General features: G+C 43.3%; 1 protein-coding gene and 1 pseudogene across 1 annotated transcript in view; both read left to right on the top strand.

Annotated features, from left to right (window-relative positions):
• Positions 1-4,349, top strand: part of LOC115188703 (E3 ubiquitin-protein ligase HECW2-like) — a 43,333-nt pseudogene extending 38,984 nt beyond the window's left edge.
• A 106-nt stretch (positions 4,350-4,455) lies between these two features.
• LOC115188702 (sperm-associated antigen 17) overlaps positions 4,456-21,493 on the top strand; it is a 42,119-nt gene continuing 25,081 nt past the window's right edge. The window contains exons 1-14 of the mRNA XM_029747427.1: positions 4,456-4,809; positions 4,971-5,111; positions 5,180-5,239; positions 6,854-6,985; positions 7,278-7,455; positions 7,640-7,822; positions 8,041-8,207; positions 8,654-8,815; positions 8,983-9,052; positions 9,198-9,316; positions 12,117-12,340; positions 13,947-14,058; positions 14,166-14,313; positions 18,810-18,995. Of these exons, the coding sequence (XP_029603287.1) occupies positions 4,705-4,809; positions 4,971-5,111; positions 5,180-5,239; positions 6,854-6,985; positions 7,278-7,455; positions 7,640-7,822; positions 8,041-8,207; positions 8,654-8,815; positions 8,983-9,052; positions 9,198-9,316; positions 12,117-12,340; positions 13,947-14,058; positions 14,166-14,313; positions 18,810-18,995 (1,987 nt within the window). The 5' untranslated portion in view covers positions 4,456-4,704. The remainder of the gene's footprint in view (positions 4,810-4,970; positions 5,112-5,179; positions 5,240-6,853; positions 6,986-7,277; positions 7,456-7,639; positions 7,823-8,040; positions 8,208-8,653; positions 8,816-8,982; positions 9,053-9,197; positions 9,317-12,116; positions 12,341-13,946; positions 14,059-14,165; positions 14,314-18,809; positions 18,996-21,493) is intronic.

The following is a 21,493-nucleotide window of genomic DNA, read 5'->3' as shown; positions in this document are numbered from 1 at the left end:
TGAAGTATATTATCAATTTGAGTATAATGTATGAAACGGTATTATACAGACTGAAGTACGTTGTTGTTGTTTTCACTGTGTTTGCGGTTGTCTCCTCCCCAGGGCTCACACCTGTTTCAACCGGCTGGACCTCCCTCCATATCCATCCTTCTCCATGCTGCACGAGAAGATGCTCACTGCCGTGGAGGAGACCAGCACCTTCGGCCTGGAGTGATGACCCCTATCACCTTTAACCCCCACTCCTCCTACCACCTTTGACCCTGACCTCTGAACTGTAGTATCACAGAGGTAGAGGAACCCAAGGGGTTCAAGGGGATGACTGTCTAGTCTGTCTGGCACCCTGTTGTGTCTTTATACACACACCTTCCTGAAGTGAGCTGAACAGAGGAGAATAGAGCGATGTCTATCAGAGGGTATGACCCCTGCACAACACCAGGGTTTCCATGTGACGGTTAAGGTCACTTAGACACACTGCCAACACAAAGCAAAGGAGAGCACCCTAACACGCACACCCTTGTTATTCCATTAGACCAATGGGAGAGATGGACTCGTAAGCCTCCAAACCAATCGCACAATGAAGGAACAAAAACCAAGACCTGGAGTGAGACTCCAACTGGCTCATCACCTTTTATTATTTAAAATAGGGATTTCCAGAGGAGTCTTGTAAGGAAGGTGGTGGTCGAGCTTTTCCTGGAGAGCAAAAGAAACAAAGCTCCTTTATCTCACAGAGAGGCTGAGGTGGACATCACAGGACATCGCTCTTCTCTGAGAGGCTGAGGTGGACATCACAGGACATTGCTCTTCTCTGAGAGGCTGAGGTGGACATCACAGGACATCGCTCTTCTCTGAGAGGCTGAGGTGGACATCACAGAACATCGCTCCTCTCTGAGTGGCTGAGGTGGACATCACAGGACATCGCTCTTCTCTGAGAGGCTGAGGTGGACATCACAGGACATCGCTCCTCTCTGAGAGGCTGAGGTGGACATCACAGGACATCGCTCTTCTCTGAGAGGCTGAGGTGGACATCACAGGACAGTGTTGCTCCTGGAGAAGGGGATGAGAGGAGAGAGGAAGAGATGAAAGAAGACAAGACAGGTGCTCTTCAGCTGCTGTGGCCACGCCTCCTGCCCTGTCAGGGAGAGAACCAACCAATCAAGGTCCAGGCAGCTTTGTGACCTGACCTTGTTGAACACTCTGACAGGTGTGTTCTAGAACAGAACACTGAAGTAGCCTATCATGATGCGGTGGTGTCTGTGTGGTGAAGCTGAACTTGGATCTCTCTACAGGCTTTTCATCTATCTGCAAAATGTATTTTGTAATGGCCACAAACAATGATATGTTTTTGAATGTACTGACTGATATCACGATGATGCACTTGAATGTGTCGTTTTTGTACGTCGCTCGATGACTCGTCAAATCTAAATGGCTGCCTCATTCTTAACAAACTTCAGGGCAAGCTATTAGCACGAATAACCAAACTCAGCTACGGTTTGTACGATAAAGACATTACATTGAGTTGGCTTTCCCATCATGTTAGACACAGCTCACACACACTCTTTCAGTGTTTTAGCTGTTTTCATTGTTTGCAAGTAAGTTGATTGTCATCGTCTCTTTATCATTGAGCTACACTGCCAGAGTAGAGGGTGATCTGAACTTTTTCAATCCCTCATGGTTGTTTGTTGCTCTTGTTTTTAACTTGCTTCTACTTTTTCTCCTTATGTACATTATCCTGATTGAATACGTTGGTTTGATCTGTTCCTATTTCAGCAGGGTTGGGACCCCGATATAACATCATATAATGACAAATGTTCGTATGACCATGATAATGAAAGTAAAACATGGTGATTAACAACCTGCATGTCGAGACACACACACACACACACACACAGGCTTACATCATGCAAGTATAATGTGATCTGTGTGTGGGTGATGGTAAGGTCAAGGGACATTTATAGCTTTATAGAGACTCGTGACAGAGAACATGTTGAAGTCATATACAAGCACAGATGCCCATGGTATGCTATTACACTGACTGTTTTGATGGGGGAAATGTTGCTTTTCAAGTGAAGGGAAAATATATATTTTAGAGACGTATCTACAGTACTAGGAAGTTTTAAGACGAGGAGTAATGATAATATGAAGGAAGAGTCATAGAAACAAATACATATTTGTCATGTTTTTCACTTCATACTCTGCCTTAGAAGGCATTAGTCTGCCTTCTGATACCACCATATTCTACTCTCAGGGTGCGTTCCAGGTCGCCTTTACTGCAGTCGCGCTGCTGCTGAGCATTTTAGCCGATTACTATATTATATGTATATCATATTAATGTGGTTCCAGAGAGGTAAATACTTTTCCAGAGGTTGTGAGGGACTATCATCTGAGCAGTGTGTCGACTGCAATAACGATGACATGAAACACGCCCAATGTCTTTGTTTCAGGGCTTTGACCACACCCGGCCACCATCACATCCCGAGACTGTGGAATGTAGCTAACGGAATGTAAGGGACTGAAATAGAACAACTTCCTGCATTCTCTTCCATCATCCCAGGGCCAGTGAGAGACTGAGGGCAGATATATTACATGTTTACCGTTAAAAACATAATTTTAAAAAAGGGAAGTGCACAGTGGCAATGGCATAACATGTATTTATTTATGTTTTACATTTTAGTCATTTATCAGACGCTCTTATCCAGAGCGATTTACGGTTAGTGCATTCATCTTAATAAACTGTAGCAAGGTGGGACGGGTTCTGGTGTAGTTTTTGAGCATAGACTGAAAGACTGAAGCTAGGGAGGGGCAGTTTCTCTTGCTGTTTCGTAGGTATGCACCATGGTCTTGTAGTGGATGCGAGCATTACGGGAATACTGTACATGAGCTGGGATGGCTTGCAAGAAGTTCTTATAACTTTTTGCTTACTGACAGTACACCTGTCTTTCATTCTGACTCCCTCTCTGTCTGCAAATGAATGATTGTGCTGTCCTGTGTAGGCTATATATTTTCACCAGGGGTCTCCAACAGGTCGATCGCGAGCTACCAGTAGCTCGCCAAACAATTCTGAAAGTACTTGCAATTTTCACGTGTTCCACGACAAACTGTCATAAACAAATCCCACAAGTGTCCGCCACCGCAAGCTCCCAGCTACTATCTAATTAACGCAACATTTACATTTAAAAAGCCAAACCTAACAATATCTGCCAATGAATTCCCATCAATATTGCCCCTGTCTGTCTGTGTGGTGCGCGCGTTTGTCCATCACTCCAGCCAGTTGACGTGACAAATCTTGTGAGTTGACAGAAATACTTTCCCCAAAACCTTTTCAATTAAATATTTATTGCAAGTAGGCTTACCTGGCAGAAGAATATACTGAGTATCTGTTATTTGAAAACTTGAAATGCGCAGAAATAAAATGAAATTCCATGAAATGCGCAGCAGTATGGAACCATTGCTGGACCGGCACATTCCTCACTCAGATGCGCAATTAAAGGGCCAGATGCGCAATTACGGGAAAATTGCACAAAGATATATACACAAAGATATCTACATTTGTTCGTTTTCTTCCAGACCTAAAAAACATTGTCCTCAGAGGCGATTTAAGAATTGACTTTGACTCAGAACATCCCATTTCGTTGTTTCTCTATGAATAATTGTAATTTTGAGTGAAAACAATTCTAAAACCAGGAAAAACAACACTGACAACAAATCTCTGATTTTAGAGTTGTTTATTAACCATTATTTTACCAGGTATATTGACAGAAAATATAGTGAACTACTTTCTCTTGTGTATCAAGGACCTGGAGAAGAGTTGCAGGGGAGAGGAGAAGAATGGGCCTATTTTATAATCTCGAAAGAAATGAGTAGCTCTAATGGCAGAAAAGGTTGGAGACGCCTGATTTGCACTGAATGTACCAATGTTTTGGGGCTTTAATTGGGGCTTTTGACTCTATTCATCCAAGTCTCGGTCTCTCAACCTCCATGGTCTTCACATTCACCACCATCACTGAGTAACCGATAGCCCATCACACCAACCCACTACTTCTTTACTCACAGAAACACTTTAACTACAACACAACATGCATATATATATATTATCACCAATTGTGACCAATTTGAAAGTTGCATCCATGTTTCAGTTGTTCTCACCTTCTTGTATTGGAATGTTCTGTCTGTTCCTCTCTGGCTGGCTGTCTGCCTGTCTGGTCCTGTGACCGGCAGGACTCTAGGATTAGATACTGTCTGCTGGGGGGTTCAAGGCTGTGTCTTTGTCAGAGCTTCACTTTATGCAAAGCTTTTTTCTCCATGTCACTCCTTTATGATTGTATGAAAAAAAAAACTATAAAAATAATTGATTAAATGTGTCTCTGTGTCTTTTGTGTTGGGAGTTGAACATGGATTACGTTTCTATTAGTAGTGGTATATTCAGTATTACGTTTTTTGGCTATTTCTTTTCATAAATGAGTAAATAAATCAAATTGAAAGGTAAGATGTCATTGTGCATAACTGATCCCTCCCCTTCAACCTGTTGCTAAGAGCAACGGAAGCGTCAGCAGACTGTACACAGAAGAGCAATGCTAGTTAACGTCAGCTAGCAAGCTAACAGCTGGAAGTGGCTGTTTTAGTTTACGTTAAGTTCAAGAAATGTCATAATATAATGCAATTTGATTCAAGTCAATAGGTTAGTTTCTCTCTAAAAACGGTAAGGAAATGCCACCAAAAAGAGTCAAAAGCGGGACAGTGTCTGCTGCTGGTGCAACGGCAGTTGGAAACAAAAGTTGGGAAACTGGACTCACTACTGCACCATTTGAGGAGGTGGGTAACGTTAAGAGTTTGATAACTATTTAAACACACTAAACTTTAAGGGGCCAGCTACAAAAGCAGGGAATGACTTCACTTGTCACAGACCTGTCACTTGGCTATGTTGTTGTTGTTCACTGATCAGTGTTGTCTGATGATGATGATGATGATGCTAGGAGACTTGGAAGGCCAGCATTTCTCTGGTGGTGGGAGAGAGGCTGAAGGATGAGGAGCTGATCGGTGCTCTGCTGCTGGCTGTACAGAAGCCCCTACGCAGGCTCTTCAGCGTGGTCACCTGGGACACCACCCTAGAAAAGGTCAGTAACACAAAGTCTGATTGTTCACAGTCAAGCGTATATCAACCAATGAATGAAATACTTCACAGATCCATGAACTGGGAAACCCCAAAATCAAGAAGACCAAGGATGCACCCATGTTTTATGAGGTATGTAATGCACCCATGTTTTATGAGGTATGTAATGCACCCATGTTTTATGAGGTATGTAATGCACCCATGTTTTATGAGGTATGTAATGCACCCATGTTTTATGAGGTATGTAATGCACCCATGTTTTATGAGGTATGTAATGTACCCATGTTTTATGAGGTATGTAATGCACCCATGTTTTATGAGGTATGTAATGTACCCATGTTTTATGAGGTATGTAATGTACCCATGTTTTATGAGGTATGTAATGCACCCATGTTTTATGAGGTATGTAATGCACCCATGTTTTATGAGGTATGTAATGCACCCATGTTTTATGAGGTATGTAATGCACCCATGTTTTATGAGGTATGTAATGCACCCATGTTTTATGAGGTATGTAATGTACCCATGTTTTATGAGGTATGTAATGCACCCATGTTTTATGAGGTATGTAATGCACCCATGTTTTATGAGGTATGTAATGCACCCATGTTTTATGAGGTATGTAATGCACCCATGTTTATGAGGTATGTAATGCACCCATGTTTTATGAGGTATGTAATGCACCCATGTTTTATGAGGTATGTAATGCACCCATGTTTTATGAGGTATGTAATGCACCCATGTTTTATGAGGTATGTAATGCACCCATGTTTTATGAGGTATGTAATGCACCCATGTTTTATGAGGTATGTAATGTACACATGTTTTATGAGGTATGTAATGCACCCATGTTTTATGAGGTATGTAATGCACCCATGTTTTATGAGGTATGTAATGTACCCATGTTTTATGAGGTATGTAATGCACCCATGTTTTATGAGGTATGTAATGCACCCATGTTTTATGAGGTATGTAATGCACCCATGTTTTATGAGGTATGTAATGTACACATGTTTTATGAGGTATGTAATGCACCCATGTTTTATGAGGTATGTAATGCACCCATGTTTTATGAGGTATGTAATGTACACATGTTTTATGAGGTATGTAATGCACCCATGTTTTATGAGGTATGTAATGCACCCATGTTTTATGAGGTATGTAATGTACCCATGTTTTATGAGGTATGTAATGCACCCATGTTTTATGAGGTATGTAATGCACCCATGTTTTATGAGGTATGTAATGCACCCATGTTTTATGAGGTATGTAATGCACCCATGTTTTATGAGGTATGTAATGCACCCATTTTTTATGAGGTATGTAATGCACCCATGTTTTATGAGGTATGTAATGCACCCATGTTTTATGAGGTATGTAATGTACCCATGTTTTATCAGGTATGTAATGCACCCATGTTTTATGAGGTATGTAATGCATCCATGTTTTATGAGGTATGTAATGCACCCATGTTTTATGAGGTATGTAATGTACCCATGTTTTATGAGGTATGTAATGCACCCATGTTTTATGAGGTATGTAATGCACCCATGTTTTATGAGGTATGTAATGCACCCATGTTTTATGAGGTATGTAATGCACCCATTTTTCAGTAAAATGTGCTCTATAGGCTATTCATTTCAAAAGACACATTTACGAAGCAGCAGAGAAAGAGTTGCACAATAAATTCGAACTATTACTCACTTTCTGTCTATTCTATATCAAGTATGTTGTTTGTCTATAAAGGTGATGGAGGCAGCCAAGGTCCTGCTGGATGCAGGAGAGGAGCTGCCCTGTGACCTGCTGGGTAAACTGCTCAAGTTCCAGCTCCTGGGAGTCAAGGCCAACGACCAGCAGAGGAGAGCCACGGAGATGAGGGTAGGAAGGAACTCCTGGCAGCCATCAACAATTATCAGTCATCTTATCGCCCTGGCAACAGTCAGCTTTCCTAGAGAATCTTTTGAAGTGTTATTGTCAGATAGAGTTATAGTAGTATTGTAACATTGGTGATAAGAAACCTTGTCTGAGACATGAAGACTAGCCTGCGCTACCTGTTAATGCCTAGGCTTCAGCTCTGCAGGCTAACGCAGTCTTCTGGCACAGAGGAGACCCGGATTTGAACCGCAGTATGCAGTATTAGCACCACTTAGTTTAATCCACTCTCTCCCAGGCTGCTGAGGAGAAGGGTAAGGGCAAGGCTGGCAATGCCTCCCCAACCAAAGACAAAGGTGGTGCCAAGCCTGCCGCCAAAGGTGACAAGGGGAAGAAAGGGGCAGAGCCCAGTGCCCCAACCAAGGACACCAAGCTGAAAAAGAGGGGCGAGGAGGATGAGACCAACAAGTATATAGGTGAGCAGTCTACTCTGTCTCAGTTATCACACATACTAACGACCTAACATACTATACTGTATGAGGTTGGTTGTCACTTTGTGTTGGGGAGACTGGGTGGTTGTCTCTCTCTCACCTCTCATGCTTTCATGTGTGTGTGTGTGTGTGTGTGTGTGTGTGTGTGTGTGTGTGTGTGTGTGTCTAGACGATGAGCCAGACGATGGACCGCAGCACTACGTTCTGGTGGTGGGCTTCCAGCAGGCTCAGCTGGTCTCTGTGCTGGACTCCCTGGGGGTCCATGTGTCCAACATTATCAAGCTGACCTCACAGAGACCAGACCGGCCAGAGGGATCACTGGAAGGGAGTGATGCCAAACCCCTGGATGGGGGTAAGACTCAGATTGGCATCACTGTGAGGTTTGGATTGATTTAGCCTGGGATCTTGAGTGTTTTGTTCCACTGGTTTCATTGTACAGTCAGGGTAAACTGAATCAAGCACAGCAGAGGTATTTGACAGTATTTCATATTGGCAGTACAGTATGGATCTATCAATCAATTCATTTTAATGTGATTTGTGTTGCTAAATGCTGCTATTGTGTTCCTGTAGACGCGGAGACTAACATTAGGAGAAGACAACGGGAGCAGTTCTGGGGTCAGTTGGAAGGGGTGCTAAACAGTGGCTCAGCATTCTCCAAGCTGTTTGATGTGGCCCGCCTCAGTCACACCGCTAAAGAGATCCTGTCACCACAAGACAAGGATAGCCCAGAGGCTATGGTGATTTCCTTGCCTTCTTCTTCTTCTGATTCTTCTTCTGCTTCTTCTTCTTCTGATTCTTCTTCTGCTGCTGCTTCTTCTTCTGATTCTTCTTCTTCTGATTCTTCTTCTGCTTCTTCTTCTTCTGATTCTTCTTCTGCTGCTGCTTCTTCTGATTCTTCTTCTGCTGCTGCTTCTTCTTCTGATTCTTCTTCTGCTGCTGCTTCTTCTGCTTCTTCTTCTTCTGATTCTTCTTCTGCTGCTCCTTCTTCTTCGCTTCCTCCTCTTTCTTCTTCTTCCCCTTCTTCTTCTTCCTCTTCTTCTGATATCAATCAAAGCTCTGACGAGAAGGCCGAGAGTCTGACACCTAAGCAATAAACATTTGCAAGAGCAGTGTGGGGTCTTTCTTTAATTATTATCATTTTTATAATGTACTTAAAATGCCATGTTAATATGTTGTGTTGTAGCTTGGGTTTGGGACACGTCTGTTTGAGGACGTGGCGTGTCTGATCTATGACTGTCTGGACTGGAGGAGACAGCATCAACACTACCTGAACAACATGAGACTGGTCCAGGTGCCATCTGTCCCCAGGGCTGGGGTACGCACCACCCAGGACAGCCCTGCAGAGGTACTGTACCAGAAACACACATGCATGCACACACAGGAGGAACTGACTGGTGGATGGAGCAGGAAACCATACTGAATATACACAATACTGTCTTTATTTCACGTAGGCCTGTTTTCTGCTTCTACATGTAGCAGAAATGTTGAGGAATATTTTCTGTCATATCTTAGACGGTTCAGACCACAACGCCTCAGACACCTGGGTCCAAGAAGAGACAAGCCCAAGAGGAGACCACTCCAGGTATTCTACAGCTTCACTAACACTCTCTGTAGGACAGGTGATGTTATAATGGATAGTTCAAGTAAATGATTCCAGTTAACTGATAGCTGAATGGAAGTGAATTGACCCTAACCCAGGGAGCTGATGTCTGTTGTTGTCCCTGTAGACCCTGAACCGGCTGCTCTGAGTACTGATGTGGACATGCGTTACTATAACGACCTGCTGGACCAGATTCCTCCTGAAGCCTCCTCTGTTCCCCTCATACTACACTGCATGCTGGAGCAGGTTCTGTTCTGTTCCCCTCATACTACACTGGAGCAGGTCCTGTTCCCTTCATACTACACTGGAGCAGGTCCTGTTCCCTTCATACTACACTGGAGCAGGTTCTGTTCTGTTCCCTTCATACTACACTGGAGCAGGTTCTGTTCTGTTCCCTTCATACTACACTGGAGCAGGTCCTGTTCTCTTCATACTACACTGGAGCAGGTTCTGTTCCCTTCATACTACACTGGAGCAGGTCCTGTTCTGTTCTCTTCATACTACACTGGAGCAGGTTCTGTTCCCTTCATACTACACTGGAGCAGGTTCTGTTCCCTTCATACTACACTGGAGCAGGTCCTGTTCTCTTCAAACTACACTGGAGCAGGTTCTGTTCTGTTCATACTACACTGGAGCAGGTCCTGTTCCCTTCATACTACACTGCATGCTGGAGCAGGTTCTGTTCTGTTCCCTTCATACTACACTGGAGCAGGTTCTGTTCTGTTCATACTACACTGGAGCAGGTCCTGTTCTGTTCCCTTCATACTACACTGGAGCAGGTTCTGTTCTGTTCTCTTCATACTACACTGGAGCAGGTTCTGTTCTCTTCATACTACACTGGAGCAGATTCTGTTCTGTTCCCTTCATACTACACTGGAGCAGGTTCTGTTCTGTTCCCTTCAAACTACACTGGAGCAGGTTCTGTTCTGTTCATACTACACTGGAGCAGGTCCTGTTCCCTTCATACTACACTGCATGCTGGAGCAGGTTCTGTTCTGTTCCCTTCATACTACACTGGAGCAGGTTCTGTTCTGTTCATACTACACTGGAGCAGGTTCTGTTCTGTTCCCTTCATACTACACTGGAGCAGGTTCTGTTCTGTTCCCTTCATACTACATTGGAGCAGGTCCTGTTCCCTTAATACTACACTGGAGCTGGTTCTGTTCCCTTCATACTACATTGGAGCAGGTTCTGTTCCCCTCATACTACACAGGAGCTGGTTCTGTTCCCTTCATACTACATTGGAGCAGGTTCTGTTCCCTTCATACTACACTGGAGCAGGTCCTGTTCTGTTCCCTTCATACTACACTGGAGCAGGTCGTGTTCTGTTCTCTTCATACTACACTGGAGCAGGTTCTGTTCCCTTCATACTACACTGGAGCAGGTCCTGTTCGGTTCCCTTCATACTACACTGGAGCTGGTTTTGTTCCGTTCCCTTCATACTACACTGGAGCAGGTTCTGTTCTGTTCCCTTCATACTACACTGGAGCAGGTTCTGTTCTGTTCCCTTCATACTACACTGGAGCAGGTTCTGTTCCCTTCATACTACACTGGAGCAGGTTCTGTTCCCTTCATACTACACTGGAGCAGGTTCTGTTCTGTTCCCTTCATACTACACTGGAGCAGGTCCTGTTCTGTTCTCTTCATACTACACTGGAGCAGGTTCTGTTCTGTTCCCTTCATACTACACTGGAGCAGGTTCTGTTCTGTTCTCTTCATACTACACTGGAGCAGGTTCTGTTCCCTTCATACTACACTGGAGCAGGTTCTGTTCCCTTCATACTACACTGGAGCAGGTTCTGTTCTGTTCCCTTCATACTACACTGGAGCAGGTTCTGTTCTGTTCCCTTCATACTACACTGGAGCAGGTTCTGTTCTGTTCCCTTCATACTACACTGGAGCAGGTTCTGTTCCCTTCATACTACACTGGAGCAGGTTCTGTTCTGTTCATACTACACTGGAGCAGGTTCTGTTCCCTTCATACTACACTGGAGCAGGTTCTGTTCTGTTCATACTACACTGGAGCAGGTTCTGTTCTGTTCATACTACACTGGAGCAGGTTCTATTCTGTTCATACTACACTGGAGCAGGTTCTGTTCTCTTCATACTACACTGGAGCAGGTTCTGTTCGGTTCATACTACACTGGAGCAGGTTCTGTTCCCTTCATACTACACTGGAGCAGGTTCTGTTCTCTTCATACTACACTGGAGCAGGTTCTGTTCGGTTCATACTACACTGGAGCAGGTTCTGTTCTCTTCATACTACACTGGAGCAGGTTCTGTTCCTTTCATATTACACTGGAGCAGGTTCTGTTCCCTTCATACTACACTGGAGCAGGTCCTGTTCTGTTCCCTTCATACTACACTGGAGCAGGTTCTGTTCTGTTCCCTTCATACTACACTGGAGCAGGTTCTGTTCTGTTCTCTTCATACTACACTGGAGCAGGTTCTGTTCTGTTCCCTTCATACTACACTGGAGCAGGTTCTGTTCCCTTCATACTACATTGGAGCAGGTTCTGTTCTGTTCTCTTCATACTACACTGGAGCAAGTTCTGTTCTGTTCCCTTCATACTACACTGGAGCCGGTTCTGTTCCCTTCATACTACATTGGAGCAGGTTCTGTTCTGTTCATACTACACTGGAGCAGGTTCTGTTCTGTTCATACTACATTGGAGCAGGTCCTCCACTGTAGGCCCCAACCATCATCACCATACTACAGTCAACCAGGACAACAGTTGTTCAGCCCAGATCTGTTTGGGTTTTATGCATGTGGTTCATTGTATTACTGCATGTGTATTGTCTTACCCTCAGAGGTCAGCGTTGAAGTATTGTAGTTGAGAAAACACCATTCTCCTCCATACCTTGACTTAGATTTTACATGAAAGACACTCCAGACATTATATATGTATATATGGTGGACAAGTAGAGAGTCCTGAAGATGAATGGTTGAGCTCCTTTAGTTGACTGTGTGTGTGTGTGTGTGTGTGTGTGTGTGTGTGTGTGTGTGTGTGTGTGTGTGTGTGTGTGTGTGTGTGTGTGTGTTCAGGTGGTGGCCACAGAGCAGGACATCCCTCCCCTGTCTGCAGCAGACTCAGAGAAGGGAGTGTACAGCCTGGAGAAGAGCCTGGCAGACTACATGCTGTCTGCTGTCATGTCTCTGCCTCGCTCAGACCAGGAGAAGAAGGTACATGACTGTAGATTACACCATGACCCTCTATACCTATTATACTGTTTCCCCAGTATAGTATGGTTTCATTACTGTAGACTACACCATGACCCTCTATACCTATTATACTGTTTCCCCAGTATAGAATGGTTTCATTACTGTAGACTACACCATGACTCTCTATACCTATTATACTGTTTCCCCAGTATAGAATGGTTTCATTACTGTAGACTACACCATGACCCTCTATACCTATTATACTGTTTCCCCAGTATAGAATGGTTTCATTACTGTAGACTACACCATGACCCTCTATACCTATTATACTGTTTCCCCAGTATAGAATGGTTTCATTACTGTAGACTACACCATGACTCTCTATACCTATTATACTGTTTCCCCAGTATAGTATGGTTTCATTACTGTAGACTACACCATGACCCTCTATACCTATTATACTGTTTCCCCAGTATAGTATGGTTTCATTACTGTAGACTACACCATGACCCTCTATACCTATTATACTGTTTCCCCAGTATAGTATGGTTTCATTACTGTAAACTACACCATGACCCTCTATACCTATTATACTGTTTCCCCAGTATAGAATGGTTTCATTACTGTAGACTACACCATGACTCTCTATACCTATTATACTGTTTCCCCAGTATAGAATGGTTTCATTACTGTAGACTATACCATGACTCTCTATACCTATTATACTGTTTCCCCAGTATAGTATGGTTTCATTACTGTAGACTACACCATGACCCTCTATACCTATTATACTGTTTCCCCAGTATAGTATGGTTTCATTACTGTAGACTACACCATGACCCTCTATACCTATTATACTGTTTCCCCAGTATAGAATGGTTTCATTACTGTAGACTACACCATGACTCTCTATACCTATTATACTGTTTCCCCAGTATAGAATGGTTTCATTACTGTAAACTACACCATGACCCTCTATACCTATTATACTGTTTCCCCAGTATAGAATGGTTTCATTACTGTAGACTATACCATGACTCTCTATACCTATTATACTGTTTCCCCAGTATAGTATGGTTTCATTACTGTAGACTACACCATGACCCTCTATACCTATTATACTGTTTCCCCAGTATAGAATGGTTTCATTACTGTAGACTACACCATGACCCTCTATACCTATTATACTGTTTCCCCAGTATAGTATGGTTTCATTACTGTAGACTACACCATGACTCTCTATACCTATTATACTGTTTCCCCAGTATAGTATGGTTTCATTACTGTAGACTACACCATGACTCTCTATACCTATTATACTGTTTCCCCAGTATAGAATGGTTTCATTACTGTAGACTACACCATGACCCTCTATACCTATTATACTGTTTCCCCAGTATAGAATGGTTTCATTACTGTACCATACAATATACCTGCAATCTGTTACTGTGTATTTGGTCATTCTCTACCTTAAAATTGACTTGAGTTGAGGCTAATATTTTCAGTACAGAGATTATACACTGAATATACAAAACATTAAGAACACCTGCTCTTTCCATGACAAAGACTGACCAGGGGAATCAAGGTGAAAGCTTTGATCCCTTATTGATGTCACTTGTTAAATCCACTTCAATCAGTATAGTGTTCCTAATGATTTGTCCAATCAATGTATAGACCTGCATAACATAGAGTATGATGTATTTATTGGTAGAGGTTGAGGGAGACGTTTGGTGCTGTGGAGAACACCCAGCAGAAGACTGAACACCAGAGACCTCTACTGATCAACTGTCATGACGAGAGAGCCCTGAGACTGCACCACCTGCCTGTGAGAGACACACACACACACACACACACACACATACTCTCTAATTAGCAGCAGCTGTATCCTCCAGGTACGGTCTATGAGGGATGTGTTGTATTGTATTCTGCCAGGTCCATAACAGCTTTGATGCGGTGAAGACAGAGACAGAGATGATGAGAAACACTCCGGTGTGGAATCTTCTCCGCTCCGTCCGCCCCCTGAGTGGAAATAGAACCAGACTGGCCCGCATCCAGGAGCTCACACACTACTGCACTGACGGTGAGGAGAGAACACACACACACACACACACACACACACACACACACACACACACACACACACACACACACACACACACACACACACACACACACACACACACACACACACTTACACACAGCCATGCACACACACACACACAGCCATGCACACACACACACACACAGCCATGCACACACACACACACAGCCATGCACACACACACACACACACAGCCATGCACACACACTTACACACAGCCATGCACACACACTTACACACAGCCATGCACACACACACTCACTCACTCACACACACACACACACACACACACACACACACACACACACACACACACACACACACACACACCACATACTCACACACAGCCACACACCACACACACACACATGCATATACAAAACACATACACACACACACACCACACAGACACACACACTCAGTCACAGCTCTCAGCGTTTTTTATAGCCTATGGAATTTTATGCAGACCAATTTAGCGTGATAGCCAGATTGCATTGTGGCTCAGGTGTGCTGAATAGTGTTATTATTGCAGCCCATCCTGTATTTAGTCAAGGTAATTACAAAGCACAGTCCCACTAAAGACCAACAGATGGTGGGATGCTGTTATATTATCACCCTGGCTGGTTGGTTCTGGGCTGGGGATGAGACGACCCACTGGGCACAGACGTCAATTCAACGTCTATTCCACCATGTGTAAACAACGTTGAGTCAACCAGTGTGTGCCCAGTGGGTCGCTACTGCTACTGGCTGGTGGGATGAATACATTCTCCATGATGTTAGAGAGAGGAGACGGAGAGTTAGACGAGACGGGGAGTTAGACTGAAGAAATAGTCTGGGAGAGTCTGAGCTGTGGGCTACTTTATAAGGAAGGAGAGGTTCCATACTGTACTATCACTACCAATGTGGTGCTCTGTTAGATCAGCAGAGTGAAATGCTGAATTCCAGATAGACCCCTACCTCCTATTCTAGGCATTCCTGAAGATCTGAAGAATCTGATAGGTTTAAAAAATATTGTAATTACTTCCCCTTCCCCTAGACTGAATCAAGTTTTCAACATATCTCTCTATACCATATAGCTGTATACAGTTGAAGTCGGAAGTTTACATACACTTAGGTTGGAGTCATTAAAACTTGTTTTCAACCACTCCACAAATTTCTTGTTAACAAACTATAGTTTTGGCAAGTCGGTTAGGACATCTACTTTGTGCATGACACAAGTCATTTTTCCAACAATTGTTTACAGACATATTATTTCACTTATTATTCACTGTACCACAATTCCAGTGGGTCAGAAGTTTACATACACTAAGTTGACTGTGCCTTTAAACAGCTTGGAACATTCCAGTAAATGATGTCATGGCTTTAGAAGCTTCTGATAGGCTAATTGACATAATTTGAGTCAATTGGAGGTATACCTGTGGATGTATTTCAAGGCCTACCTTCAAACTCAGTGCCTCTTTACATCATGGGAAAATCAAAAGAAATCAGCCAAGACCTCAGAAAAAAAAGTGAGACCTCCACAAGTCTGGTTCATCCTTGGGAGCAATTTCCAAACGCCTGAAGGTACCACATTCATCTGTATAAACAATAGTACGCAAGTATAAACACCATGGGACGACGCAGCTGTCATACCGCTCAGGAAGGAGACGTGTTCTGTCTCCTAGAGATGAACGTACTTTGGTGTGAAAAGTGCAAATCAATCCCAGAACAACAGCAAATGACCTTGTGAAGATGCTGGAGGAAACAGGTACAAAAGTATCTATATCCACAGTAAAACGAGTCCTATATCGACATAACCTGAAAGGCCGCTCAGCAAGGAAGAAGCCACTGCTCCAAAACCGCCATAAAAAAGCCAGACTACGATTTGCAACTGCACATGGGGACAAAGATCATACTTTTTGGAGAAATGTCCTCTGGTCTGATGAAACAACAATAGAACTGTTTGGCCATAATGACCATTGTTATGTTTGGAGGAAAAAGGGGGAGGCTTGCAAGCCGATGAACACCATCCCAACCGTGAAGCACGGGGGTGGCAGCATCATGTTGTGGGGGTGCTTTGCTGCAGGAGGGACTGGTGCACTTCATAAAATAGATGGCATCATGAAGATGGAAAATTATGTGGATATATTGAAGCAACATCTCAAGACATCAGTCAGGAAGTTAAAGCTTGCAAAATGGCTTAAGGACAACAAAGTCAAGGTATTGGAGTGGCCATCACAAAGCCTTGACCTCAATCCTATAGAAAATTTGTGGGCAGAACTGAGAAAGCGTGTGCGAGCAAGGAGGCCTACAAACCTGACTCAGCTACACCAGCTCTGTCAGGAGGAATGGGCCACAATTCACCCAACTTATTGTGGGAAGCTTGTGGAAGGCTACCCGAAACGTTTGACCCAAGTTAAACAATTTAAAGGCAATGCTACCAAATACTAATTGAGTGTATGTACACTTCTGACCCACTGTGAATGTGATGAAAGAAATAAAAGCTGAAATAAATCATTCTCTCTACTCTTATTCTGACATTTCACATTCTTAAAATAAAGTCGTGATCCAAACTGACCTAAGACAGGGAATTTTTTGCTAGGATTAAATGTCAGGAATTGTGAAAAACTGAGTTTAAATGTATTTGGCTAAGGTGTATGTAAACTTCAGACTTCAACTGTACCTATCTATATAGCTCTATGCCTATCCATATAGCCTATCCATATAGCTCTATACCTATCCATATAGCTCTATACTCATCCATATAGCTCTATACCTATCCATATAGCTCTATACCATCCATATAGCTCTATACTCATCCATATAGCTCTATACTCATCCATATAGCTCTATACCATCCATATAGCTCTATACCATCCATATAGCTCTATACCTATCCATATAGCTCTATACCATCCATATAGCTCTATACCATCCATATAGCTCTATACCATCCATATAGTTTTATACATATAGTTCTATACCATCCATATAGTTCTATACCATCCATATAGCTCTATACTCATCCATATAGCTCTATACCTATTCATATAGCTCTATACCTATCCATATAGCTCTATACCTATCCATATAGCTCTATACCATCCATATAGCTCTATACCATCCATATAGCTCTATACCATCCATATAGCTCTATACCATCCATATAGTTTTATACATATAGTTCTATACCATCCATATAGTTCTATACCATCCATATAGCTCTATACTCATCCATATAGCTCTATACCATCCATATAGCTCTATACAATCCATATAGCTCTATACCTATCCATATAGCTCTATACCTATCCATATAGCTCTATACCATCCATATAGCTCTATACCATCCATATAGCTCTATACTCATCCATATAGCTCTATACCTATCCATATAGCTCTATACCTATCCATATAGCTCTATACCATCCATATAGCTCTATACCATCCATATAGCTCTATACCATCCATATAGCTCTATACCATCCATATAGTTTTTTACATATAGTTCTATACCATCCATATAGCTCTATACTCATCCATATAGCTCTATACCATCCATATAGCTCTATACCTATCCATATAGCTCTATACCTATCCATATAGCTCTATACCTATCCATATAGCTCTATACCTATCCATATAGCTCTATACTCATCCATATAGCTCTATACCATCCATATAGCTCTATACCTATCCATATTGCTCTATACTCATCCATATAGCTCTATACCATCCATATAGTTCTATACCATCCATATATATATATATAGCTCTATACCTATCCATATAGCTCTATACCATATAGCTCTATACCTATCCATATTAAAAAATATATATATTGTACCTTTATTTAACTATGCAAGTCAGTTAAGAACAAATTCTTATTTTCAATGACGGCCTAGGAACAGTGGGATAACTGTTCTGTTCAGGGGCAGAACGACATATTTTACCTTGTCAGTTTGTGGATTCGATCTTGCAACCTTTCGGTTATAAGTCCAACGCTCTAACCACTAGGCTACCTGCCGCCCCATATAGCTCTATACTGTACCTATCCATATAGCTCTATACCTATCCATATAGCTCTATACCATATAGCTCTATACCTATCCATAAAGCTCTATACCATATAGCTCTATACCTATCAGAATGCATCAGATCTACTAAAGTGACTAAAGTGATGAGGGACTAGGGATGAGGGATTAGGGATAAGGGAGGAGGGTCTAGTGATGAGGGACGTGGGAGGAGGGACTAGGGATGAGGGAGGAGGGACTAGGGAGGAGGGACTAGGGAGGAGGGACTAGGGGTTGATTTGGGATTCAGCATAAGTGTGTGGTGTTCTGCAGTGGAGGCTTCTGAGGGGAGGACGGCTCATAATAATGGCTGGAACGAAGCAAATGGAATTCCACCTATTACGCTCCAGCCATTACCACGAGCCTGTCCTCCCCAATTAAATTACCACCAACCTCCTGTGTTGTTCTGATGGGTGTCTACAGAGTCTCTGAGCTGGCCAGAGGTGGAGAGAGTGGTCAGACAGTTTGTGTTTGAGAGCATGCCCCTGACCCAGCTGGAGGAGGGGGGTCTACTGACCTCTGCTGGTTCCCCTCAACCTACCTGCCTGCCCTGGGACGACCCTGTCTGCTTCGCCAAGAACTACCTCAGACACATCAACAAGACACAAGGTACAGACCTTCTATGAACTCTGACACTAGGGATGTTAACGCTTAACCGTTAATCGGTTAGCTGCCCAAAATACATTTGACCGGTCATGCTTATCGGTCTATAGGTTAATTTGCATAATTTAGTGGAATTTAATTGCCGCTTGTGTATTTTCATTAGTTGTCATGCATCTTATTTATCACAGGCGCGCAGCATACAGAGACTAGTTTGAGGAGATGAATATCCTACCATCTGTAGACAGCAGCAGAGTAGCTCCTCAAAAAGCCTGTAGGTTACTGAAGTGAAATCTGTTGTTGGAAGCCCAGTCATTACGCAACAAATAACCATTTTAAATGTAATCGCGTGTTCAAAACTTTGGTGGTATCTATAAAAACAAAAGAGGAATGTGACACATATTGATCTGAATCCAGACTAGTCTACTACCAGATGTGTTGGTCTGAATCCAGACTAGTCTACTACCAGATGTGTTGGTCTGAATCCAGACTAGTCTACTACCAGATCTGTTGGTCTGAATCCAGACTAGTCTACTACCAGATGTGTTGGTCTGAATCCAGACTAGTCTACTACCAGATCTGTTGGTCTGAATCCAGACTTGTCTACTACCAGATCTGTTGGTCTGAATCCAGACTAGTCTACTACCAGATCTGTTGGTGTGAATCCAGACTAGTCTACTACCAGATGTGTTGGTCTGAATCCAGACTAGTCTACTACCAGATCTGTTGGTCTGAATCCAGACTAGTCTACTACCAGATGTGTTGGTCTGAATCCAGACTAGTCTACTACCAAATCAAATCAAATCAAATCAAATTTATTTATATAGCCCTTCGTACATCAGCTGAAATCTCAAAGTGCTGTACAGAAACCCAGCCTAAAACCCCAAACAGCAAGCAATGCTTGTGAAAGAAGCACGGTGGCTGGGAAAAACTCCCTAGGAAAAACTCCTGAGAAAGGCCAAAAACCTAGGAAGAAACCTAGAGAGGAACCAGGCTATGAGGGGTGGCCAGTCCTCTTCTGGCTGTGCCGGGTGGATATTATAACAGAACATGGTCAAGATGTTAAAATGTTCGTAAATGACCAGCATGGTCAAATAATAATAATCATAGTAATTGTCGAGGGTGCAACAAGCACGTCCGGTGAACAGGTCAGGGTTCCGTAGCCGCAGGCAGAACAGTTGAAACTGGAGCAGCAGCATGGCCAGGTGGACTGGGGACAGCAAGGAGTCATCATGCCAGGTAGTCCTGAGGCATGGTCCTAGGGCTCAGGTCCTCCGAGAGAAAGAAAGAAAGAGAGAAGAGAGAATTAGAGAGAGCATATTTACATTCACACAGGACACCGGATAAGACAAGAGAATACTCCAGATGTAACAGACTGACCCTAGCCCCCCGACACATAAACTACTGCAGCATAAATACTGGAGGCTGAGACAGGAGGGATCAGAAGACACTGTGGCCCCATCCGATGATACCCCCGGACAGGGCCAAACAGGCAGGATATAACCCCACCCATTTTGCCAAAGCACAGCCCCCACACCACTAGAGGGATATCTACAACCACCAACTTACCGTCCGAAGACAAGGCCGAGTATAGCCCACAAAGATCTCCGCCACGGCACAACCCAAGGGGGGGGCGCCAACCCAGACAGGAAGACCACGTCAGTGGCTCAACCTACTCAAGTGACGCACCCCTCCCATGGACGGCATGGAAGAACACCAGTAAGTCAGTGACTCAGCCCCTGTAAAAGGGTTAGAGGCAGAGAATCCCAGTGGGAAGAGGGGAACCGACAAGGCAGAGACAGCAAGGGAGGTTCGTTGCTCCAGCCTTTCCGTTCACCTTCACACTCCTGGGCCAGACTATACTTAATCATAGGACCTACTGAAGAGATAAGTCTTCAGTAAAGACTTAAAGGTTGAGACTGAGTCTGCGTCTCTCACATGGGTAGGCAGACCATTCCATAAAAATGGAGCTCTATAGGAGAAAGCCCTACCTCCAGCCGTTTGCTTAGAAATTCTAGGGACAATTAGGAGGCCTGCGTCTTGTGACCGTAGCGTACGTGTAGGTATGTACGGCAGGACCAAATCGGAAAGATAGGTAGGAGCAAGCCCATGTAATGCTTTGTAGGTTAGCAGTAAAACCTTGAAATCAGCCCTTGCCTTAACAGGAAGCCAGTGTAGGGAGGCTAGCACTGGAGTAATATGATCAAATTTTTTGGTTCTAGTCAGGATTCTAGCAGCCGTATTTAGCACTAACTGAAGTTTGTTTAGTGCTTTATCCGGGTAGCCGGAAAGTAGAGCATTGCAGTAGTCGAGCCTAGAAGTAACAAAAGCATGGATTAATTTTTCTGCGTCATTTTTGGACAGAAAGTTTCTGATTTTTGCAATGTTACATAGATGGAAAAAAGCTGTCCTTGAAGCAGTCTTGATATGTTCTTCAAAAGAGAGATCAGGGTCCAGAGTAACGCCGAGGTCCTTCACAGTTTTATTTGAGACGACTGTACAACCAT

This window comes from Salmo trutta, unplaced genomic scaffold (genome assembly GCF_901001165.1).
Source record: "Salmo trutta unplaced genomic scaffold, fSalTru1.1, whole genome shotgun sequence".
Taxonomy (NCBI): Eukaryota; Metazoa; Chordata; class Actinopteri; order Salmoniformes; family Salmonidae; genus Salmo; species Salmo trutta.
Note: the sequence above shows the minus strand (reverse complement) of the source record. Positions and strands in the feature narration are given on the sequence as shown.